The 25,682-nt window shown below is 45.1% G+C and overlaps 1 protein-coding gene across 1 annotated transcript in view; it reads left to right on the forward strand.

Annotated features, from left to right (window-relative positions):
• The window catches only part of pou2f2b (POU class 2 homeobox 2b), a 216,405-nt gene that overhangs the window by 136,471 nt on the left and 54,252 nt on the right, over positions 1 to 25,682 (forward strand). The window contains exons 4-7 of the mRNA XM_080204469.1: positions 12,024 to 12,089; positions 14,409 to 14,500; positions 16,863 to 16,925; positions 23,511 to 23,624. Coding sequence (XP_080060595.1) covers positions 12,024 to 12,089; positions 14,409 to 14,500; positions 16,863 to 16,925; positions 23,511 to 23,624 — 335 coding nt within the window. The remainder of the gene's footprint in view (positions 1 to 12,023; positions 12,090 to 14,408; positions 14,501 to 16,862; positions 16,926 to 23,510; positions 23,625 to 25,682) is intronic.

Genomic DNA, 25,682 nt, shown 5'->3' on the forward strand with positions numbered 1-25,682 from the left:
ACAAACAGTGTCAATCCCTGCACAGACAGTGTCAGTTCCTGCACAGGCAGTGTCCGTTTCTGCACAGACAGTGTCAGTTCCTGCATAGTGTCAGTTTCTGCACATTGTCAGTTTCTGCACAAACCATGTCAATTCTTGCACATAGAGTGTCAATTCCTGCACAGTTAGTGTCAATTCCTGCCCAGATTGCGTCAGTTTCTGCACAGGCAGTGTCAGTTTGTGCACAGACATTGTCAGTTCCTGCACAGTGTCAGTTTGTGCACAGACAGTGTTAGGTTCTGCACAGACAGTGCCAGGTTCAGCACAGTCTACGTTAGTTTCTGCACGGACCATGTCAATTCCTGCACAGACAGTGTCAGTCTTTGCACAGTGTCAGTTTTTGCACAGTGTCAGTTTCTCCACAGTCACTGTCAGTTTCTGCAGATTGTGTTAGTTTCTGCTCAGACAGTGTCAATTTCTGTACAGAGAATTTTGATTTCTGCACAGTGTCATTTCCTGCACGGACAGTGTCATTTCCTGCACAGACTGTGTCAGGCCCTGCAAAGACAGTGCCAGTTTGTGCACAGACAGTGTCAGGTTCTGCACAGACAATGCCAGGTTCAGGACAGTCTGTGTCCGTTTCTGCATAGACCATGCCAATTCCTGCACAGGTAGTGTCAATTCCTGCACAGTCAGTGTCAGTCCCTGCACAGTGTCATATCCTGCACAATGTCAGTTTCAGGACAGTGTCAGTTTCTCCACAGTCGCTGTCAGTTTCTGCAGATTGTGTCAGTTCCTACTCAGACAGTATCTATTTCTGTACAGAGAATTTTGATTTCTGCACAGTGTCCATTTCTGCATAGACAGTGTCAGTTTCTGCACAGACAGAATCAGTTTCTGCACAGTGTCAGTTCCTGCACACACTGTGCCAGATTCAGCACAGACAGTGTCTGTTTCTGCACAGACAGTGTCGAGTCGCAGCACAGACAGTGTCAGTTTCAATACAGTCAGCGTCAGTCGCAGTACAGTCAGTGTCAGTTTCAGCACAGGCAGTGTCGGTTTCAGTACAGGCAATATCTGTCTCTGCACAGTCAGCATCAGTTTGTGCAGAGTTATTGTAAGTTTCAGCGCAGCCTGTGTCTGTTCCTGCACAGACAGTATCAGTTCCTGCACAGTGTCAGTTCCTTCACAGACAGTGTCAGTTCTGCATAGATGGTGTCAGTTTCTGCACAGATGGTGTCAGTTTCTGCACAGACGGTGTCAGTTTCTGCACAGACGGTGTCAGTTTCTGCACAGATGGTGTCAGTTTCTGCACAGACAGTGTCAGTTTCTGCACAGATGGTGTCAGTTTCTGCACAGACAGTGTCAGTTCTTGCACAGTGTCAGTTCCTGCACAGTGTCGGTTTCAGCAGAGTCAGTGTCAGTTTCTGCACAGTGTCAGTCCCTGCACAGACAGTGTCAGTTTCAGCAGAGTCAGTGTCAGTTTCTGCACAAACAGTGTCAATCCCTGCACAGTGTCAGTTCCTGCACTGGCAGTGTCCGTTTCTGCACAGACAGTGTCAGTTCCTGCATAGTGTCAGTTTCTGCACAGACCATGTCAATTCTTGCGCAGGGAGTGTCAATTCCTGCACAGTTAGTGTCAATTCCTGCCCAGATAGCTTCAGTTTCTGCACAGGCAGTGTCAGTTTGTGCACAGACATTGTCAGTTCCTGAACAGTGTCAGTTTGTGCACAGTGTTAGGTTCTGCACAGACAGTGCCAGGTTCAGCACAGTCTACGTTATTTTCTGCACGGACCATGTCAATTCCTGCACAGACAGTGTCAGTCTTTGCACAGTGTCAGTTTCAGCACAGTGTCAGTTTCTCGACAGTTACTGTCAGTTTCTGCAGATTGTGTTAGTTTCTGTTCAGACAGTGTCAATTTCTGTACAGAGAATTTTGATTTCTGCACAGTGTCATTTCCTGCACAGACTGTGTCAGGTCCTGCAAAGACAGTGCCAGTCTGTGCGCAGACAGTGTCAGGTTCTGCACAGACAGTGCCAGGTTCAGGACAGTCTGTGTCCGTTTCTACATAGACCATGCCAATTCCTGCACAGGTAGTGTCAATTCCTGCACAGTCAGTGTCAGTCCCTGCACAGTGTCATATTCTGCACAATGTCAGTTTCAGGACAGTGTCAGTTTCTCCACAGTCACTGTCAGTTTCCGCAGATTGTGTCGGTTCCTACTCAGACAGTATCTATTTCTGTACAGAGAATTTTGATTTCTGCACAGTGTCCATTTCTACATAGACAGTGTCAGTTTCTGCACAGACAGAATCAGTTCCTGCACAGACTGTGCCAGATTCAGCACAGACAGTGTCTGTTTCTGCACAGTGTCAGTCGCAGCACAGACAGTGTCAGTTTCAATACAGTCAGCGTCAGTTGCAGTACAGTCAGTGTCAGTTTTAGCACAGACAGTGTCGGTTTCAGTACAGGCAATGTCTGTCTCTGCACAGTCAGCATCAGTTTCTGCACAGTCAGCATCAGTTTCTGCACAGTTATTGTAAGTTTCAGCACAGCCTGTGTCAGTTTCTGCACAGATATTGTCAGTTTCTGCACAGAATGTGTCAATTTCTTTACAGAGAATTTTGATTTCTGCACAGTGTCAGTTTCTGCACAGACAGTGTCAGTTCCTGCACAGACAGTGTCAGTTCCTGCCCAGTGTCAGTTTCTGAACAGACAGTGTCAGTTTCAGCAGAGTCAGTGTCAGTTTCTGCACAGACAGTGTCAGTTCCTGCCCAGTGTCAGTTTCTGAACAGACAGTGTCAGTTTCAGCAGAGTCAGTGTCAGTTTCTGCACAGTCAGTGTCAGTTTCTGCACAGACAGTGTCAGATTCTGCGCAGACCATTCCTGGTTCAGCGCAGAGAGTGTCAGTTTCTGCACAAACCATGTCAATTCTCGCGCAGGCAGTGTCAGTTCCTGCCAAGATAGTGTCAGTTTCTGCACGGACAGTGTCAGTTTCTGCATGGACAGTATCAGCTTCTGCACAGACAGTGCTGGGTTCAGCACTGTCTGTGTCAGTTTCTGCATGGACCATGTCAATTCCTGCACATGATGTGCGTATGCCGGCGTTGGACTGGCATAAACACAGTAAAAAGTCTGACAACACCAGGTTTTAGTCCAACCGATTTATCTGATAATACTCACAGGCTTTCGAGGTTTCCCTCTTCGTCAGGTGAATGGAGAGTTCTGGCCTCAGACAGAGCATGTAAAACACAGACAGTTTAGAGATTACTGATTAGAATGCAAATCCTTACACCTAACCTGCTGTTCAAGACCTGAATTGGCTGACAATGTGAGTGGAAGGAGCACTGATCACAGGTTACAGAGATGTGTATTGTCTCCAGACAGTACAGTAAGTGAGGTTTTGCAAACCCAGGCAAGTCACGGGGGTTACAGATAGTGCGACATGATCTTGGGTTCATGTCGCACTATCTGTAACCCCCGTGACTTGCCTGGGTTTGCAAAACCTCACTTACTGTACTGTCTGGAGACAATACACATCTCTGTAACCTGTGATCAGTGCTCCTTCCACTCACATTGCCAGCCACTTCAGGTCTTGAACAGCAGGTTAGGTGTAAGGATTTGCATTCTAATCAGTAATCTCTAAACTGCCTGTGCTTTATATGCTCTGTCTGAGGCCAGAACTCTCCATTCACCTGACGAAGAGGGAAACCTCGAAAGCTTGTGAGTATTATCAAATAAATCGGTTGGACTAAAACCTGGTGTTGTCAGACTTTTTACTGAATTCCTGCACAGTCAGTGTTAGTTCCTGCACAGACAACGTCAGTTTCAGTACAGTGAGTGTCAGTCTCTGCACAGTCAGTGTCAGTTTCAGTAGAGTCAGTGTTAGTTTCAGCACTGTCAGTGTTAGTTTTTGCACAGACAATGTCAGTGTTTGCACAGACATTGTCAGTTCCTGTACTGGCAGTGTCAGTTGCTACAGTCAGTGTCAGTTTCAGCACTGACACTGACTATGTAGCAACTGACACTGATTATGTAGCAACTGACACTGTCTGTACAGGAACTGTGTCAGTTTCAGCATAGTGTCAGTTTCTGCGCAGACAGTATCAGTTTCTGCACAGACAATTTCTGTTTCTGCACATTCAGTGTCTGTTTCTGCAGTGTTAGTTCCTGCACAGACAGTGTCAGATTCTGCAAAGTGTCAGTTTCAGGACAGTGTCAGTTTCTGCACAGACAATTTCTGTTTCTGCACATTCAGTGTCAGTTCCTGCACAGTCAGTGCAAGTTTCAGTACAGTCAGTGTCAGTCTCTGCGCAGTCAGTGTCAGTTTCAAACCAGACTGTGGCAGTTTCTGCACAGTGTCAGTTACTGTCAGTACACAGACAGTATCAGTTTCTGCACAGACAATTTCTGTTTCTGCACATTCAGTGTTAATTCCTGCACAGACAGCGTCAGATTCTGCAAAGAGTCAGTTTCAGGACAGTATCAGTTTCTCCACAGTCACTGTCAGTTTCTGCAGATTGTGTCAGTTCCTACGCAGACAGTGTCAATTTCTGTACATAGAATTTTGATTTGTGCACAGTGTCCATTTCTGCATAGACAGTGTCAGTTTCTGCACAGACAGTATCAGTTCCTGCATAGACTGTGCCAGATTCAGCACAGACAGTGTCTGTTTCTGCACAGACAGTGTCAGTTGCAGCACAAACCATGTCAGTTTCAATACAGCCAGTGTCAGTTTCAGTACAGTCAGTGTCTGTTTCAGCACAGTGTCAGTTTCAGTACAGTCAGTGTCTGTCTCTGCGTAGTCAGCATCAGTTTCTGCACAGTTATTGTAAGTTTCAGCACAGCCTGTGTCAGTTCCTGCACAGTGTCAGTTTCAGCAGCGTCAGTGTCAGTTTCTGCACAGACTGTGTCAGTTTCTGCACAGTGACAGTTTCAGCACAGTGTCAGTTCCTTCACAGACACTGTCAGTTTCTGCACTGATATTGTCAGTTTCTGCACAGACGGTGTCAATTTCTTTACAGAGAATTTTGATTTCTTCACAGAAGTGTCAGTTTCTGCACAATGTCAGTTCCTGCACAGCCATGTCAGTTCCTGCACTGACTACGTCAGTTCCTGCACAGACTACGTCAGTTCCTGCCCAGACAGTGTCAGTTCCTGCCCAGACAGTGTCAGTTTTTACATAGACAGTGTCAGTTTCAGTAGAGTCAGTGTCAATTTCTGCACAGACAGTGTCTGTCTCTGCACAGACATTGTCAGTTTCTGCACAGTTTCTGTCTCAGCACAGTGTCAGTTTCTGCACAGTGTCCATTTCTGTGCAGTGTCAGTTTCTGCACAGTTTCTGTCTCAGCACAGTGACAGTTTCTGCACAGTGTCCGTTTCTGCGCAGTGTCAGTTTCTGCACAGACAGTGTCAGTTCCTGCACAATGTCAGTTCCTGCATAGATAGTGTCACTTTCTACACAGACAGTGCCAGGTTCAGCACAGACAGTGTCAGTCTGAGCACAGACCATGTCAGTTTCAGTACAGTGTCGTTTTCAGCACAGTGTCAGTTTCAGCACCGACGTGTCAGTTTCAGCACAGTCAGCGACAGCCTCTTCACAGTTAGTGCCAGTTTCTACACAGATAGTGCCAGGTTCAGCACAGACAGTGTCAGTTTGAGCACAGACCATGTCAGTTTCAGTACAGTGTCGTTTTCAGTACAATGTCAGTTTCAGCACAGACGTGTCAATTTCAGTAGTCAGTGTCAGTTTCAGCACAGACAGTGTCCATTTCAGCACAGTCAGTGACAGCCTCTGCACAGTTAGTGTCAGTTGCTGCACAGTCAGCGTCAGTTTCTGGAGAGTCAGTGTCAGTTGCAGCACAATCAGTGTCAGTTTCTGCACAGACAGTGTCAGTTTCTTCAGGGACAGTGTCAGTGTCTGCACAGAGAGTGTCAGGTCCTGCGTAGACTGTATCAGTTCCTGCACAGACAATGTCAGTACCTGCACAAACGATGTCAGTTCCTGCACAGGCGGTATCAGTTCCTGCACAGGCGGTATCAGTTCCTGCACAGGCAGTATCAGTTCCTGCACAGGCAGTGTCAGTTTCAGCACAGACAGTGTCAGTTTATGCACAGACCACGTCAGTTTTAGAGTAGCGTTGTTTTCAGTACAGTGTCAATTTCAGCACATTCGTGTCAGTTTCAGTACTATCGGTGTCAGTTTCAGCACAGTGTCAGTTTCAGCAGTCAGTGACAGCCTCGGCATAGTCAGTGTAGGTTTGTGCACAGTCAGTGTCACTTTCTGGAGAGTAAGTGTCAGTTGCAGCACAATCAGTGTTAGTTTCTGCACAGGCAGTGTTGGTTTCTGTACAGTCAGTGTCACTTTTAGCATAGACAGTCTCAGATTCTACACAGGTATTGTCAATTTCTGCATAGACATCAGTTTCTGCACTGACAGTGTGAGTTGCTCCAGAGACAGTGTCTGTTTCTACATAGTTAGCATCTGTTTCTACATAGTTAGTATCAGTTTCTGCACAGTTAGTCTCAATTTCTGCACAGTTAGTGTCAGTTCCTGCAAGACAGCGTCAGTTTCTGCACAGTGCCAAGTTCAGCACAGACAGTGTCAGTTTGAGCACAGATCATGTCAGTTTCAGTACAGTGTCAGTTTCAGCACAGATGTATCAGTTTCAGTAGTCAGTGTCATTTTCAGCATAGACAGTGTCAGTTTCAGCACAGTCAGTGACAGCCTGTGCACAGTGTCGGTTTGTGCACAGTCAGTGTCAGTTTCTGGAGAGTCAGTGTCAGTTGCAGCACAATCAGTGTCAGTTTCTGCACAGACAGTGTCAGTTTCTGTATAGTCCCTGTAAGTTTCAGCACAGACAGTCTCAGGTTCTACACAGTTATTGTCAGTTTCTGCACAGACAGCGTCAGTTTCTGCACAGTCAATGTCAGTTTCTGCACTGACAGTGCCAGGTTCAATACAGACAGTGTCAGTGTTTGCACAGACAGTATCAGTTTCAGCACTGACTGTCAGTTTCTGCACAGGCAGTGTCAGTTTCTGCGCAGACGGTGTCAGTTTCTGCACAGAGAGTGTCAGATCCTGCACAGACAGTATCAGGTCCTGCACAGACAATGTCAGTTCCATGCACAGACGATGTCAGTTTCTGCACAGACAGTGTCAGTTTCCGCACAGACAGTGTAAGTTTCTGCACAGACAGTGCCAGGTTCAGCACAGTGTCAGTTTGAGCTCAGACCATGTCAGTTTCAGTACAGTGTCGTTTTCAGTACAGTGTCAGTTTCAGCACAGACATGTCAGTTTCAGCGCAGTCAGTGACAGCCTCTGCACAGTCAGTGTCGGTTTGTGCACAGTCAGTATCAGTTTCTGGAGAGTCAGTGTCAGTTGCAGCACAATCAGTGTTAGTTTCTGCACAGACAGTGTTGGTTTCTGTACAGTCAGTGTCACTTTTAGCATAGACAGTCTCAGATTCTACACAGGTATTGTCAATTTCTGCATAGACACTCTCAGTTTCTGCACAGTCAGTGTCAGTTTCTACACAGTCAGTGTCAGTTTCTGCACTGACAGTGTCAATTGCTGTACAGACAGTGTCAGTTTCAGCACATACAGTGTCCGTTTCTATGCAGTGGCAGTTTCAGCACAGACAGTGACAGTTTCTGCACAGACAGTTTGTGTTTCTGCACGACAGTGTCAGTTCCTGCACAGTGTCAGTTTCTGCGCAGACAGTGCCAGTTTCAACACAGACAGTGCCAGTGTTTGCACAGACAGTGCCAGGTTCAATATAGACAGGGTCAGCGTCTGCACAGAGAGTGCTGAAACTGACACTGTCTGTGCTGAAGCTGACACCGACAGTACTGAAACTGACATGTCTGTGCTGAAACTGACACTGTACTGAAAATGACACTGTACTGAAACTGACAGGTCCTGCATAGACAGTATCAGTTCCTGCACAGACAATGTCAGTTCCTGCATAGACAGTGTAAGTTTCTGCACAGACAGTGCCAGGTTCAGCGCAGACAGTGTCAGTTTGAGCACAGACCATGTCAGGTTCAGAAGTGTCGTTTTCAGTACAGTGTCAGTTTCAGCATAGACGTGTCAGTTTCAGTACAGTCAATGTCAGTTTCAGCACAGACAGTGTCAATTTCAGCAGTCAGTGACAGCCTCTGCATAGTTAGTGTCAGTTGCTGCGTGGTCAGTGTCAGTTTCTAGAGAGTCACTGTCAGTTGTAGCACAATCAGTGCCAGTTTCTGCACTGACAGTGTCGGTTTCTGTACAGTCAGTTTCAGCACAGACAGTGTCAGGTTCTGCACAGGTATTGTCAATTTCTGCACAGACACAGTCAGTTTCTGCACAGTGTCAGTTTCTGCATTGACAGTGTCAGTTGCTGCACAGACAGTGTCAGTTTCTGCACAGTTAGTATCAGTTTCTGCAGTTAGTGTCAGTTTCCGCATGGTTAGTGTCAGTTTCAGCACAGACCGTGTCAGTTTTAGCACAGTGTCAGTTCCTGCACAGTGTCAGTTCCTGCAGAGTGTCAGATCCTGCACAGTCAGTGCCAGTTTCTGCACAGACAGTGCCAGTTTCAATACAGACAGTGCCAGTTTCTGCACAGACAGTGCCAGTTTCAATACAGACAGTGCCAGTTTCTGCACAGACAGTGCCAGTTTCAATACAGACAGTGCCAGTGTTTGCACAGACAGTGCCAGGTTCAATACAGACAGTGTCAGTGTCTGCACAGACAGTATCAGTTTCAGCACAGATAGCGTCAGTTTCTGCACAGGCAGTGTTAGTTTCTGCATAGGCAGTGTCAGTTTCTGCAGGGACAGTGTCAGTGTCTGCACAGACAGTGTCAGGTCCTGCATAGACAGTATCAGTTCTTGCACAGGCAATGTCAGTTTCTGCACAGACGATGTCAGTTTCTGCACAGACAGTGTCAGTTTCTGTACAGGCAGTGTCAGTTTCAGCATAGACAGTCTCAGGTTCTACACAGGTATTGTCAATTTCTGCACAGACACTGTCAGATTCAGCACAGTCAGTGTCAGTTTCTGCACAGACAGTGTCAGTTTCAGTGCAATGTCAGTTTTAGTACAGTCACTGTCATTTTCTGCACAGTTGGCGTCAGTTTCTTCATTTGTGTCAATTCCTGCACAGTCAGTGTCAGTTTCAGCACAGTATCAGTTTCGATACAGTCAGTGTTAGTTTCTGCGCAGTGTAAGTTTTTAGCACAGCAGTGTCGGTTTCAGTAAAGTGAGTGTCAGTTTCTGCGCAGTCAGCGTCAGTTTCAGCTCAGGCCTTGTCATTTTCTGCACAGTGTCAGTTTCTGCACAAACCGTTTCATTCAGTCAATGTCAGTTTTAGTACAGTCAGTGTCTGTTTCAGCACAGACAGTACCAGTTTCTGTGCAGTGTCCGTTTCTGCACAGTCAGCGTCAATTTCAGCACAGGCAGTATCACTTTCTGCAGTGTCAGTTTCTACACAGATAGCGTCAGTTTCTGAACAATGTCAGTTTCTGCATGGTCAGTGTCAGTTTCTACACAGACAGCATCAGTTTCTGCACAGTGTCAGTTTCTACACAGTCAGTGTTAGTTTCAGCACAGTCAATGTCAGTTCCTGCACAATCAGAGTCAGTATCAGCACAGACAGTGTCAATTTCTGCACAGTGAGGATTGGAGCTCCACACACACAGAAGCAAAGGTCCAGGCTTAATTCTCAGGCTAGACTCACTTGTTGCTAACTCCTGTTTCCCATTCAGCCCCCTGTCTCCTTTCAGCATTATCTAGAGGGGTAAGACTGTGGAAGGATCCAGTAGTGGCTCTAAATCTCAATTCTCCATCACTATGAAGGGAAGGGGAGATGGAACAATGACAGAAAGAGAGAGTGATGAAACAGAGCTTCAGAGTGGAGGACATGCAGGACTCATGTTCACATGTGTGAGTGGTTTATATTGGGGTGGTGTGGGTATTGCGGGGGTGGGGAGGGGATCAGTGGCTGATGACCTGGGCTTATTGATGTTGGTGATCATTGGCAAATGCAGGAAACCCAGGGTTTGGCATAGTTTTACTTCCTCCCTCCCCCTCATTCTCAGCAACCAAGCACAAAGCTGCCGCCATCACCGATTTTCCACATGAAACAAATAAGAATCTCCCCACTGGTGACGCTCCCCAATGAGGCATTGCCTGTGCTGAAACTGGCAGTGCCAGTGCAGAAACCTGCCTTGACTGCTCTGAAACTGACGCACAGTCTGTGCTTCAACTGACACACTGCCTGTGCTGTTACTGATACTGACTGCACTGAAACTGACACTGACTGTGCTGAAATTGACATTGACTGATATGAAACTGACACTGACTGTGCAGAAACTGATACCGACGGTACTGAAGCTGACACTGTACTGAAGCTGACGCTGTCTGTGCAGATACTGACACTGACATTACAGAAACTGACATTGTATTGAAACTGATATTGACTCCTGAAACTGACACTGACTGCACTGAAACTGACACTGCCTGTGCAGAAACTGACACTTTCTGTGTTGAAACTGACACAGTCTGTGCTCAAACTGACATGGTCTGTGCTGAAACTGACACTGACTGTACTGAAACTGGCACTGCCTGTGACTGACATTGTGCAGAAACTGATGCTGACTGTACTGAAACTGATACTGTGCAGAAACTGACACTGTGTGAAAACACAAGGGGGTGGCGGTGGGGGTGGGGGGGCAGTGAATGCATTTATATGGCTGAGGACAGGTCCTGCCTTTCCTGCTCTGTGTGTGGGACACCACCAGTCATTTATGCTGGGGGTGAATGTCATCACTAGGCCAAAGATGGAACCTGGGTCTTTCCTACATGGATCTCCCTCAGTCCTCTACACCAGGAGTAACACAATCATTTGGCTGAGAATGGAGCCTGGACCTTTCCAGCTCTATGTTCAGGACTTCAGTCCCCTAGACCGTGAGTGAATGTGACCGCTAGACTGTGGTTGGAGCCTGGGCCTTTCCTGCTTTCAGGTTTTCAGCAGTCCTGTATCCGAGGAATAAATGTGATCAGTAGGCCAAGGTTGGGGTCTGGGCCTTTCCTGTGCTGTGTAGATCAAACTGCCCACTGTCTTCAATGTGCTGAGCTATTCGAGGAGCCAGGCCACACTCCTTTATGAAGATATGTTCTGCTGCTGCCTTTGTGGTTGAACAAAAATTGAGACACAGAGAGCATGTGACATTCACATCAGTTATACAGCTTCACAAACAGCAACTACCTACTAGAATAACTTTGATTGAATTGGTGAAAGTTTAACAAGAAATGGGGGATGTGACAATGATCAGTGATGTGTCAGAGTGACAGACTATCCAGTGCCTAACCGATTGGAAAGGGATCCCTGTCCATTGGGTTAATCCACTCAATTCTGTTAGGTTAAACAGGGAGCTTTAATGGTCGGGATCTGTGTTCAAACCCTCATGTTCTTAGTATACAGAAATAATCTGTCTCTTCTCCCACTTTGTCCTCCCTCTCTCAATCTCTTCCTATTCTGTTTGTCCCCTCTCTGACTTTCAAACTCACTTTCTTTCTGTCTCAATCATTCATCCATTCTCTTGCTGTGCCGCTGTCTCTCATTCTGTCTCTTTTCTCCATCTCGCTCTTTGTGTCTTTCACTCCCTGCCTCTTGCCGTCTCTGTTTCTCTCAATTGTCTCTCTGTGCCTCTGTAACTCTGCCCCTCTGTCTCCGTCACTCTCTCTCTCTCTCTGTCACTCTGCCTCTGTCTTTGTCTCTCTCTGTCTGTCTCACTGTCTCCATCTTTGTCTCCATCTCTCTCTCTCTCTCTCTGTCTTCACCTCTCTTTGTCTGTCTCTCTGTCTCCATCTCTGTCTCTGTCTTTTTCTCTCTGTCTCTCTCTTTCTGTCACTCTACTTCTCTCTGTCTCCATCTTTCTCTCTCTCTTTCTCTGTCTACATCGCTCTCTCTCTCTGCCTGTCTCCTCTGTATCTCTCTGCCCCTCTATCTCGCACTGGTTTATTCTAAACTATTCTAAGTATCTTATTTTACTCTTTTGCAGAAATAAGAATGAACAAAGGGACAGAATGTGAGAATCCCAGTTTGGATTCAGAGCTGGAGTTGTCAGGTATTGTGGAATGGCTTTGTAGCTTGCTCCTCAGTGCCATCCTCTTAAATCTGCCCTCACCTCCCTCGATGATCCCAGATAGTTGTCTCCCTGTGTCTGTCTGTCTGTCTGTCTGTCTGTCTCTCTCTCTGTCTTTCTCCCAGCAGTATTGTGCCTCCCACATTAGTGACATTTCACCTTGTCCAGCCCTTGCAGGATAGCAGCTGCGAATTTCCAGATTTATTTAAGAGCTGGTGATGGTGCAGTGTGGGATGTGGGGACGTTGGAGACAAAGTCCAACATGATGGTAATGTTAAGGTGGGAGTGATTCTTGCTTGGCAGTGGTGGGATGAGGCATGACAGTGGCGGGGGAGAGTTGAGGGGACCTGACCAGCTAATTTAGATGGGGAACTTGATTCTGGTAAGGTGCAAGAATTCCAGAACCTCACCCCAATGTCAAGGGTCTGATTTTTAACCACTCGTTAAATCTAAGTTGTGTTGCCTGGACTCAGCACACACCCTGGCTCACCCAGTTCCCTCCACCACCTCCTTTATCACTGCATCAGTAATTCCTATTGTTTCCCTCCCCCACCAACTCACAATGACCTCCCACTGAAATGTACCTAAATCATTGCTATTTCAGTCAGGAACTCGCCCCTGAACATAGTTTGGGGATGAGTAGTGACTAGCTAATACCATAGGTGGGAATGGTGAGATGGGGTGGGGGAGGGGTGCAGGGTGGAAAGTGGGGAAAAAAGTAGTGGGTCTTCTGGCACAGTTAGTTGAGTCTGCAATTCTGGGTTCGGGACTTAATGGCTAGGAGAAGGTGTGGTCCACAACACAGTCAGATAGGTTGAGAATCAACTTAGAAATCCTTCCATCAGCTGCCGATAGCAAATGGCAGAAATGAGAGAGATTGATGGTCAGCCCTAGCTGGGATTGACAAGATGGTGGAGACTCCACCATGGCTATCCAAACCTGCAGACCGTAATGTGCATGTTTCCATCGCAATTTGGGCTCTCCAGACAGGATTTACCACACAGGCTGGCAACAGAGACTCCAGGTCCCACCGTTGTCAACGGGGTTTTCCAGTGAATCAACCCACTTGCGGCAGCGTCTGGAAGATCCCACAAGCATCAACAGCCAGAAATTTCCGGCCCATCAGTGAACTCATCTGGAACTCCCCAATAGCACTGTGGGTGTACCTGTGCCTGAGGGAGTGCTGCGCTTGTAAATGGTGACTCATTACTACATTCTCCAGGGGCAATTAAGGATGGCAATAAATGCTGGGCTTTGGCAGCGATGCCTTGGCCTTGAGAAGGAACAATATATCTAGCCTTGTAACTGACACTTAATCCCAACCTTGTTCCGTCAAATTGATGCAAAACCCCGAGACTGACCTTTCACCCTGACCCCTAACCACGACACTGATCCCCTAACCACAACACTGACCTTACATACTGACCCCTAACCCCAACACTGACCCCCAACCCCGACACTGACCCCCAACCCCGACACTGACCACTGCCCCCAGCACTAACCCTTCACACTGACTCCTAACTCTGACAGACCCCTAACACCGATATTGACCCCTGATCCTGACACTGACCTAACACTGACCCCTAACTCCAAAACAGACCCTTCACACTGACCCCTAACCCTGACACTGACTGCTAACCCCAACACTGATCCCTATCCCCAACACTGACCACTAATTCCGATACCTACCCTAACCCCAACACTGACCCTTCACACAGACTCCAAACCCAACACTGACCCCTAACCCCAACATTGACCCCTAATCCCAAAACTGACTCCAAACCACAGCAGTGACCTTCACACTGACCCCTAACCCCAAACCTGATCCTGACCCCAACACTGATCCTTCACACTGATCCCGTGATCACTCTGGCCATCTTATTGTGGGGGGGAGGGATTATAGGCAGAATGACCAGCGAGGGTCATACCTCTCACACTGCTCCTCATACACCTCCCACTGGTACAGAGTCAGAATGGCCCAGGCTGCAACCGGGCCTGTGCTGTATAACAATATCACAAGAGCGAGGGGTAGGAGTAAGCCATTCTGCCTGTCAGGCCTGTTCTGCCTCTCAATACAATCAGGGCTGATCTTAGAGATTCAATTCCATTTTCTCACGCCGTCCCCATATCCCTTAGTTCTGCAAAAGACCAAGAATCTTTCTTTCCCACTCCTTAAATGTCTTCAACAATTGAGCATCCCCAATCTCCTGTGGCCAAAAAATTCCAAAGATTCCCCAACCCTCTGAGTTAAAGAATTTTTCCTCATTTCAGTCTGAAGTAATTGAACCCCCTTATCTTCAGACTGTTTTGGATCCCCCAATCAGTGGAAACGACCTCTTGGTGACTGCCCTGTGGAAGCCCCTTCAGAATTCATCAGCCCTGACCCTGTGACAGTGCGGCACTCCCTCAGTACTGACCCTCTAACACTGCGACACTCCAGTTTGCTAGAGTGAAATGTATCTTTGCAATGACAGGGACTTTGGGTGTAAAATTTCTCCATCACTTCTGTGTGTTATGAGTAAATTTGAGCTGTGAGTGTTCAGTAATAATCTTCTGTCTCTCTCTCTCTCTACGTTTCAGACACTGAGAGAAATGGACCAGACACCAATCATCAGGTAGGTACTACTGCCCGCTCACATTCAGGAAGGAAGCAAAGTGTCAGGGGCTGGGCTCATGGGGGTAGTGCAGGGCTAACGAGCAAGATGATGGACTGGAGGAGGAGGTAATTGGAGCATAGGATTGTACTGGGGAGGAGGAAGGGATAGTGCGAGATAGGGCAGTGTGTCAGGGAATGTGGAGAGGTGCATGGGAAGATGGAGGGATGGTTAACTAATTCTCTGTACATTTTTAGCTCCTCACTGTCCATCTGTTGCATGGTGGCACGGTAGTTAGCACTGCTGCCCCACAGCGCCAGGAACCCACATTTGATTCCGGCCTTGGGTGACTATGTGGTGTTTGCATGTTCTCCCTGTGTCTGTGTGGGTTTCCTTTGGGTGCTCCAATTTCATCCCATAGTCCAAACATGTGCACTTTACTTTAGACGGATTGGCCACAATAAATTGCCCCTCAGTGCCCAAAAAACATAAGAACTAGGAGCAGGAGTAGGTCATCTAGCCCCTTGAGCCTGCTGTACCATTCGATAAGATCATGGCTGATCTTTGCCTCTTAGTGTCCAAAAGTGTGCAGATTAGGTGGATTGACCATGCTAAATTGCTCCTTAGCAGTCAAACATGTGCAAGTTATGTGGCCTAGACATGATAAGTGTGTTGGTTTACAGGAAGTGGGATGAGAGGGGTGGATCTGGGTGAGATGCTCTGTCAGAGGGTTGGTGCAGTTTTGATCGGCCAAATAGCCTCCTTCTGCACTGTCAGGATTCTCTGTGTCACTAGCTATCTACTGGCACTGTGAGGAGGAGGATTTAATTTGATTTATTATTGTCACATGCATTAGTTTACAGTGAAAAGTATTGTTTCTTGTGTACTATACAGACAAAGCATATTGTTCATAAAGAAGGAAAGGAGAGGGTGCAGAATGTAGTGTTACAGTCATAGCTATGGTGAAGAGAAAGATCAACGTAGATCCATTCAAAAGTCTGATTGCAGCAGGGAAGAAACTGTTCTTGAGTCAGTTTGTGGGTATCCCCAGACTTCTGTATCTCTTTCCCGATGGAAGAAGGTGGAAGAGAGTATTTCCGGGGTGCATAGGATCCTTAATTATGCTGCTGCTTTTCCGAGCCAGTGGGAAGTGTAGAAGGAGTCAGTGGGTGGAAGGCTGGTTTGTGTGGCGGACTGTGCTTTGGTCATGACCCTTTGTAGTTTATTGCCGCCTTGGACGGAGCACGAGCCATACCAAGCTGTGAAACAGCCAGAAAGAATGCTTTCTATGGTGCATCTGTAAAAGTTACTGAGAGTCATAGCAGATATGTCAAATTTCCTTAGTCTTCTGAGAAAGTAGAGGTGGTGGTGGGCTTAACTATAGCATCGGATTTGAGGGACCAAGACAGGTTGCTGGTAATCTGGACACCTAAAAATTTGAAACTCTTGACCATTTCTACTTCATCCCCATTATGTAGACAGGGGCATGTCCTCCACTACGCTTCCTGAAGTTGATGACTATATGCTTCGTCTTTTAATATTGAGGGAGAGATTATTGTCATTGTATCAGATTCTCATCATTCCTGTACTCCCTCTCATCATTGTCTAAAATCTGACCCACTATGGTGATGTCATCAGGAAACTTGAAAATCGAGTTGGAGGAGAATTTGGCCGCACAGTCATAGATGTATAGCAAGGGGCCTGAGGACACAGCCTTGTGGGGCACCAGCATTGAGGATGATCGTGGAGGAGGTGTTGTTGCCTCTCCTTACTGATTGCGATTTGTGAGTTAGGAAGTTTAGGATCCAGTCGCAGAGGGAGAAGCCGAGCCCCACGCTATAGATTTTGGAGATTAGTTTCATTTGAATAATGGTGTTGAAGGCTGAGCTGTAGTCGATTAATAGGATTCTGACATAGGTGTCTTTATTATCTAGGTGTTCCAGGGCTGAGTGCAGGGCCAGGGAGATGACATCTGCTGTGGACCTGTTGCAGCAGTAGGCAAACTGTAGTGGAGCCAGGCAATCTGGGAGGCCAGAATTGATTCATGTCATGACTAACCTTTTGAAGCTTTTCATAATGATGGAAGTCAGAACGACCGGATGATAGACGCTGCCTGGATTATCCACAGGAGATTAACTCGATTTGTCTGTTTGTCTTTCAGACGCACTCAAATAAAGTCCCATCATTTTCAACATCACCTGCTCCTTCCAATTTCAGTACCAAGGTGAGTATCACTGAAACAGATGCTGCGCAAATGATTGACAATGGCAACCATGCAATCGCACACAGACTGCACAGACTCCGCCTCCAAGAATGGGCCCAAACACTGCCAGATTCAGCGGACCAGATTGTCAAATTCCGTTAACCCAGACCAGTCTCACACCACATCCCGTCTCATCCACAGCTAATGTTAGTGACCCATACAAAACACAACTAGGGTTAGTACTGAAAACCGCCAGGACAGGTATAGCACGGGATTAGATACAGAATAAAAGCTGCCTCTACATGGATCCTATCAAGGACAGGCACAGCATGGGGTTAGAACCATAGAATCCCTACAGTGTGTAGAAGGACTCCACTCGGCCCATCGCATCTACACTGATGACAAACCCACCCAGGCCCTATTCCCATAACCCCACATATTTACTTGCCAATCTCCTGACACTAGTGTCAATTTAGCATGGCTACTCTACCTAACTGGCACGCCTTTAGACTGTGGGAGGAAGCCAGAGCACCCGGAGAAAAAACACACAGGCACAGGGAGAACGTGCAAACTTCACACAGTGACCTGAGGCTGGGATTGAACGCAACGCCTGGCACTGCAAGGCAGCAGTTCTAACCACTGTGCCATTATGCAGCCCTAGATACAGAGATGAATTGTTACATACCGAGTGAAGCTCCCCCCACACTGTCTACATCAAACACTCCCTGTACATGCACAGCACAGGGTTAGATACAGAGGAAAGCTCCCTCGACACTGTCCCCCTCAAACACTCCTGGTACATGAACAGCACGGGGTTAGATACAGAGTAAAGCTCCATCTGTACTGTACCCATCAAACACTCCCAGGGCAGGTATAGCATGGAATTGGCGACAAAATAAAACTCTCTCTACACTGTCTCTATCAAACACTCCCAGGATGTGAACAGCATGGGATTAGCTACAGAATAAAACTCCCGCGACATTGTCCCCATCAAACTCTCCCAGGAATAGTACAGCACGGGATTAGATTCAGAGTAAACTTCCCCCTACACTGTCCCCATCAAACATTACCAGGACAGGTAGAGCGAGGAGTTAAATGGGATAAAGCTATGTCCCTATTGAACTCTCCCAGGGCAGGTACAACACAGGGTTAGATACAGATTAAACTTCACTCTACACTGTTATGAAAGTGCCTCAGACCTGTGACATTTCCTCCTTCACCACATCAGTTGACTATCTGGGTTATAGGTCAGGGATGATCTGCTCCGACAATGATAGTGATGAAAGTGCACGGGTGGTATTTGCTGTGTTGAAGGAACATTTGTGTATGTTTGTGGCAAGGGGTTTGATGCCAATGACTTTTCATGTTACAGGTTCTGACTCTTCCCCCTGTCTTTGTGACTAACATGTTTTTCAAACACTTTCACCTCTGCGGGGTTAATGAGTCAAATCTTTCCCTTCTGAGCAGTGGTGTGGGGAAGCCCCTCTCACTTCTGATTTGTAGCAAACAGGAAGCATCAGGCTCCTCCTCAGAGACAGTGCTCAACCTGTTAATCCTCCCAGCTCAACACAAGCAGGAAGGATTGACAGCCTGAATTCAACCAGACTTAGAAAAACACAGAAACCTGAACAAATCTGTCACCATCAAACAAGGTCAGAAAAATTAAAGTTCCCCCTTTGAAAGAAAATGCCCCAGAATAGGCACAACAGAGCAACAATATCCCAGTCACTGTATCATACAGCCAGATAACAGACCAGGGAATATATAGGAATCAAGTGCAAGGAAAATACAGGAATAGAGAACAGGGAAAATACAGGAATAGAGAACAGGGAAATACAGGAATAGAGAACAGGGAAATACAGGAATAGCGAATTGGGGAAAATACAGAATAGAGAAAAGGGGAAAATACAGGAATAGAGAATAGGGAAAAATACAGGAATAGAGAATAGGGAAAAATACAGGAATAGAGAAGAGGGGAAAATACAGGAATAAAGAACGGGGAAAATACAAGAATAGAGAACAGGGAAGATACAGGAATAGAGAATAGGGGAAAATACATGAATAGAGAATTGGAAAAAATACAGGAATAGAGAACGAGGAAAATAGAGGAATAAAGAATTGGGGAAAATACAGGAATAGAAAATAGGGGAAAATACAGGAGTAGAATGGGGGAAAATAGAGAATGGGGAAAATACAAGAATGGAGAACGGGGAAATTACAGGAATAGAAAATGGGGAAAATGCAAGAATAGAGAATAGGGAAAATACAGGAAGAGATAGTGGGGAAAATACAGGAATAGAGAACGAGGAAAATACAGGAATCGAGAATAGGGGAAATGCAGGAATAAAGAACAGGGAAAATGCAGGAATAGAGAAATAGGGAAAACACTGGAATAGAAAACAGGGAAAATACAGGAATAGAGAACGAGAAAAATACAGGAATAGAGAACAGGGAAAATACAGGAATGGAGAATGGGGAAAATACAGGAATGGAAAATGGGGAAAATACAAGAATAGAGAATAGAGGGAAATATAGGAATAGAGAATGGAGAAAGTACAGGATTAGAGAATAGGGAAAAATACAGGAATAGAGAACAGAGAAAATACAGGAATAGAGAATAGAGGCAAATATAGGCATAGGGAAAGAGCAAAATACAGGAATAGAGAATAGGGGAAAATACAGGAATCGAGGACGAGGAAAATAGAGGAATAGAGAGCGGGTAAAATACAGGAATAGAGAATTGGGGAAAATACTGGAATAGAGAACAGGGAAAATACAGGAATAGAGAATAAAGAGAAACATAGAAATGGAGAATGGGGAAAGTACAGGAATAGGGAATAGGGGAAAATGCAGGAATAGAGAATGGGGAAAATACAGGAATAGAGAACAGAGAAAATACAGGAGTAGAGAATAAGGGAAATATGGGAATAGGGAATGAGGAAAATACAGGAATAGAGAATAGGGAAAAATGCAGGAATAGAGAGTGGGGAAAATACAGGAATAGAGAACAGAATATACAGGAATAGAGAATAGAGGGAAACATAGAAATAGAGAATGGGGAAAGTACAGGAATAGAGAGTAGGGAAAAATGCAGGAATAGAGAATGGTGAAAATACAGGAATAGAGAGCAGAGAAAATACAGGAGTAGAGAATAAGGGAATTATAGGAATAGGGAACGAGGAAAATACAGGAATAGAGAGTGGGGAAAATGGAGGAATAGAGAACAGGGAAAATACAGGAATAGAAAACGGGGGAAGTACAGGAATAAAGAATGGGAAGAATACAGGAACAGAGAATAAGGGAAAATACAGAAATAGAAAAAGGGGAAAATACAGGATTAGAGGATGGCAAAATACAGGAAAAGAAAACGGGGAAAATATAGGAATAGAGAATGCGGAAAACACAGGAATAGAGAATAGAGAGAAATATAGGAATACGGAATGGGGAAAATACAGGAATAGAGAATGGGGAAAATATAGGAATAGAGAATAGAGGGAAATATTGAAATAGGGAATGGGGAAAATACAGGAATAGAGAATGGGGAAAATACAGGAATAGAGAATAGGGGAAAATACAGAAATAAAGAACAGGGAAAATACAGGAATAGAGGGAAATATAGGATTAGGGGACGGGGAAAATGCAGGAATAGAAAATGGGGAAAATACAGGAATAAAGAATAGGGGAACATACAGGAATAAAGAATGGGAAAAATATAGGAATGGAGAACAGGGAAAATTTTGGAATAGAGAAATTGGAAAACACAGGAATAGAGTTCAGGGAAAATACAGGAATAAAGAATTGGGGAAAATACAGGAATAGAGAACGGGGAAAACATTGGAATAGAGAAATTGGAAAATACAGGAATAGAGAATTGGGGAAAATACAGGAATAGAGTTCAGAGAAAATACAGGAATAAAGGATTGGGGAAAATACAGGAATAGAGAATGGGGATAATACAGGAATAGAGAATTGGGGAAAAAACAGGAGTAGAAAACGGGGTAAATACAGGAATAGAGAATGGGAAAATACAGGAAAAGAGAATGGGAAAATACAGGAATAGAAAACAGGAAGATACAGGAAAAGAGAATGGGGAAAATACAGGAATAGTGAACGGGGAAAATACAGGAATAGAGAATAGGGGAAAGTACAGGAATAGAGAATGTGAAAAATACAGGAATAGAAATGTGGAAAATACAGGAATAGAGAATGGTGAAAATACAGGAATAGAGGGCAGTGAAAATATAGGAATAGAGAATGGGGAAAATACAGGAATAAAGAACGGTCAAAATACAGGTGTAGAGAATAGGGGAAAATATAGGAATAGAGAATGTGAAAAATACAGGAATAGAGAATGTGGAAAATACAGGAATAGAGAACGGTGAAAATACAGGAATAAAGAACAGTCAAAATACAGGAATAGAGAATAGGGGAAAATATAGGAATACAGAACAGGAAAATACAGGAAAAGAAAATGTGAAAAATGCAGGAATAGGGAATGGGGAAAATACAGGAATAGAGAACAGGGAAAATACAGGAATAAAGAATGGTCAAAATACAGGAATAGAGAATAGGGGAAAATATAGGAATGCAGAACAGGAAAATACAGGAAAAGAAAATGTGAAAAATGCAGGAATAGGGAATGGGGAAAATACAGGAATAGAGAACAGGGAAAATACAGGAATAGAGGGAAATACAGGAATAAAGAATGGTCAAAGTACAGGAATAGAGAATAGGGGAAAATATAGGAACAGAGAATGGGGAGAGTACAGGAATAGAGAATGGGGAAAATACAAGAATAGAGAACAGGGAAGATACAGGAATAGAGAATAGGGGAAAATACATAAATAGAGAATTGGAAAAGATACAGGAATAGAGAACGAGGGAAATAGAGGAGTAAAGAATTGGGGAAAATACAGGAATAGAGAATAGGGGAAAATACAGCAACGAGAATTAGGGAAAATACAGGAATAGAGAACAGGAAAATACAGGAATAGAGAGCGGGGAAAATACAGGAATAGAGAACAGTGTAAATACAAGAGTGGTAAATAGGGGAAAATACAGGAATAGAGAATTGGGGACAATACAGGTTCAGAGAATGGGGAAATTACTGAATAGAGAATAGGGGAAAATATAGGAATAGAGAATTATGAAGATAAAGGAACACAAAATGGGGTAAATGCAGGAATAGAGAATGGGGAAAATACAGGAACAGAGACTTGGGGATAATACAGGAATAAAGCATAGGAGAAAGTACAGGAATAGAGAACGGGGAAAATACAGGAACAGAGAATTGGAGAAAATACAGGAATTGGGAATGGGGAGAATACAGGAATAGAGAATAGAGGGAAATATAGGAATAGGGAACAAGGAAAATACAGGAATAGAGAATAGGAGTAAATATAGGAATAGGGAACAGGAAAAAATACAAGAATAGAGAATAGGGAAAATACAGGAATGGAGAATAGAAAAAATACAGGAGCAGAGAATGGGGAAAGTACAGGAATAACGAAAGGGGAAAATACAGGTATAGAGAACAGGGAAAATACAGCAATAGAGAACGAAGAAAGTACAGGAGTAGAGAATCGGGGAAAATACAGGAATCGAGAGTAAGGGAAAATACAGGAATAGAGAATGGGGAAAATGCAGGAATAGAGAATGGGGAAAATGCAGGAATAGAGAATGGGAAAATACTGGAATAGAAAACAGGAAGATGCAAGAATAGAGAATAGGGGAAAATACAGGTATAGAGAATGGGGAAAATACAGCAATAGAGAACAAAGAAAGTACAGGAGTAGAGAATCGGGGAAAATACAGGAATAGAGAATCGGGGAAAATACAGGAATAGAGAATCGGGGAAAATACAGGAATAGAGAACCGGGAAAATACAGCAATAGAGAATGAAGAAAGTACAGGAGTAGAGAATCGGGGAAAATACAGGAATAGAGAACGGGAAAAATACTGGAATCAATAACGTGGAACTTTTACTCGAGAGTAAGTTATAGACTGGAATCTACTCGAGGGATTTGTGCGGTTTATATATAGAATAACAGACACCCAAGCCTGGGTTACAGACTGGAATTTAATCAAGGAGTTCAGGGGGGTTTTTATATATAGAATAACAGATATTTGTAATGAGTTACAGACTGGAAGCTAATCGAGGGATTTAGAGGGGTTTATATGTGAAATTAAAGATATTCAGGAATGAGTCATAGACTGGAATCTAAATGAGTAGTTCGGAGGTGTTTATATATAGAGTAGCAGTCTGGAATTGTGATTCAATCTTTCATTCTTTGCTGCACTGGGGAAGTGTAAGGAATCATTCCTTCCCCCGAAGGTCATTATTTGACCTATTACAACCCATCAGCTTTCAGAGTAGCTTTCTGATTCTAAAATTGAATCCACTAGGTAGAATGGAGATTGAATTGGTGGTGTGTATTGGTCCTGTAACTCCAAGTTGCAGCGCACACAGACTGCATCTATATACACCTCATATTAGCATCTCCTTCTCCATTCCCTGTCCCTTCCATCGTATTTTCTGTACCTGCACTCAAAGCTGATCCATATTCCTTATTAATCCGAGAACCATTGTCAACATTTCTTTTGCAGTTTAAGGTAGAGGATGCCAGCGAATCAGCCCAGGCACCCACACAAATGCCTCAACAGCAACAGGGCCACCTCCCTCAAGCCCAGCTTATGTTGGCGAGCACTCAGCTGGCAGGGGTAAGTCAGTGCCCTGTCTCAGAGCTCAGGCACACACACAAGGAAGAAGTCCTCGCCAGGAGGTATCAGCCTGGTTCACTGACGGTAACCTTGAGTCCCACTTTCTTTCCCCTCTGTGTGAAGACTGATTTCTTCTGCTCTATTGATTAGTGAGAACATTGGAAAACCAACCCCAAACCTCCAGATGTTCCCCACCTCCAGTCAAACTCTCAGCGAGCAGATAATATGGGCATTCAGATGTTCTCAGATATCATCGAACAAAACCCTACCCCCATTAAATCCTCCAAAATTCAAATCTTCCCTCCCCCGTGTATACAGGGCCCACCATCGATCATCTATTTTCCTGCCCCCTCCCCGAGTCAATTTTTATCAATCTTTCCCCAACCTCTCCCCTTGCACCCCCCTCACCATCACAAGTCCAACTTCACTCCTTATTCCAAATATCCATCTCCCAAATTACTTCCATATACATTTCGACATCCCAGCAAGAACATATCAGAAGCTAGGAATCCTGCGGAGAGTAATTCACCTCCCGACTCCCCAAAGCCTGTCCACCATCTACAAGTCAGGACAGCGATGGAATACTTTCCACTTGCCTGGCTGAGGACAATGCCAACGACGCTTAAAAAGCTTGACATCATCCAAGACAAAGCACCCCGTCCACAAAAACTCACTCCCTCCACCATTGATGGTCAGTGGCAGCTACGTGTACAATCTAGAAGGTGCATTGCAGGAACTTGCCAAGTCTCCTTGGGCAGCATTTTCCAAGCCCACAACTACTCCCATCTAGAAGGACAAGGGCAGCAGATACACGGCAGCACCATCCCCAGGAGGTTCTCCTCCAACTGACCCACCTTCCTGACTTGAAAATATATCCACCGTTCCTTCACTGTCACTGGGTCAAAATCCTGTAACTCTCTCCCTAACAGCATTGTGGGTGTATCTACATCACATGGACTGCAGCGGTTCAAGAGAGCAGCTTACCATCATCACCTTTTACATACACACAAAAATACAAGTTGGGAACATGAGTAGGCACTCGGCCCCTCAAGCCTGCTCCACCATTCAATAAGATCAAGGCTGATCTGACTGTAACCTCCACCCCATATTCCTGCTGACCCCTGATAACCTTTCTGCCCCTGATTTACCGAGAAGCTATGTAGCTCTGCCTTAGAAATATTCACAAACTCTGCTTCCGCTGCCTTTTGAGGAAGAGTTTCAAAAACTCACGACACTCAGAAAAAAAACATTTCTCCTCATCTCTCTTAATCGGGTGACCCCTTATTTTAAAACAGTGATCCCATGTTCTAGATTCTCCCACAAGAGGGAAATATCCTCTCCTCATCGACACTGTCAATACCCCTCAGGAGCTTAAAGATTTTGATCAAGTCTCTTCTTACACTTCTAAACTCCACTGGATACAAACCTAATCTCTCCAACCTTTGCTCAGAAGACAAGGGGCAATTAGGGATGGGCAAGACATGCTGGTCAAGCCCCTGTTAGATCATAGCTGGAGCAGTAAATGTAATTTTGGTCCCCTTACCTCAAACAAGATATTATTACCATAGAGGGAGTGCAGCGAAGGTTTACCAGACTAGTTTGAGAATGGTGGGACTATCTTATGAAAAGAGATTGGGCAGACTGGGCCGGTATTCTCCAGAGTTTCAAAGAATGAGAGATGATTTCATTGAAACCTCCAAAATATTTAAAGGGAATAGACTGGGTAGATGCAGGAAAGGTGTTTCCCTTGCTTTGGGGTATTTGGAACCAGGGCTCACAATTTCAAAATAAGACCACTAGGGCCGAGATGAGAAATTTCTTTACTATAGAACCTTATGTGTGAAAGGAGGCCATCTGGCCCATTTGGTCTGCACCAATTCTCTGACAGAGTATCTTACCCAGACTCTCTCCCCCACTCTAGCCCCATAACCCCACAGATTTATCATGGCTAATTCCATTAACCTACACTTTTTGGGATACATGGTGGCGAATCTTTGGAATTCTCTATCCCAGGGGGCTGTGGAAGGTCAGTCATTGAGTATGTTTAAAGCAGAGCTT

The sequence above is a fragment of the Carcharhinus amblyrhynchos genome, chromosome 16 (genome assembly GCF_965287045.1).
Source record: "Carcharhinus amblyrhynchos chromosome 16, sCarAmb.v2.hapA, whole genome shotgun sequence".
NCBI classification, from domain to species: domain Eukaryota; kingdom Metazoa; phylum Chordata; class Chondrichthyes; order Carcharhiniformes; family Carcharhinidae; genus Carcharhinus; species Carcharhinus amblyrhynchos.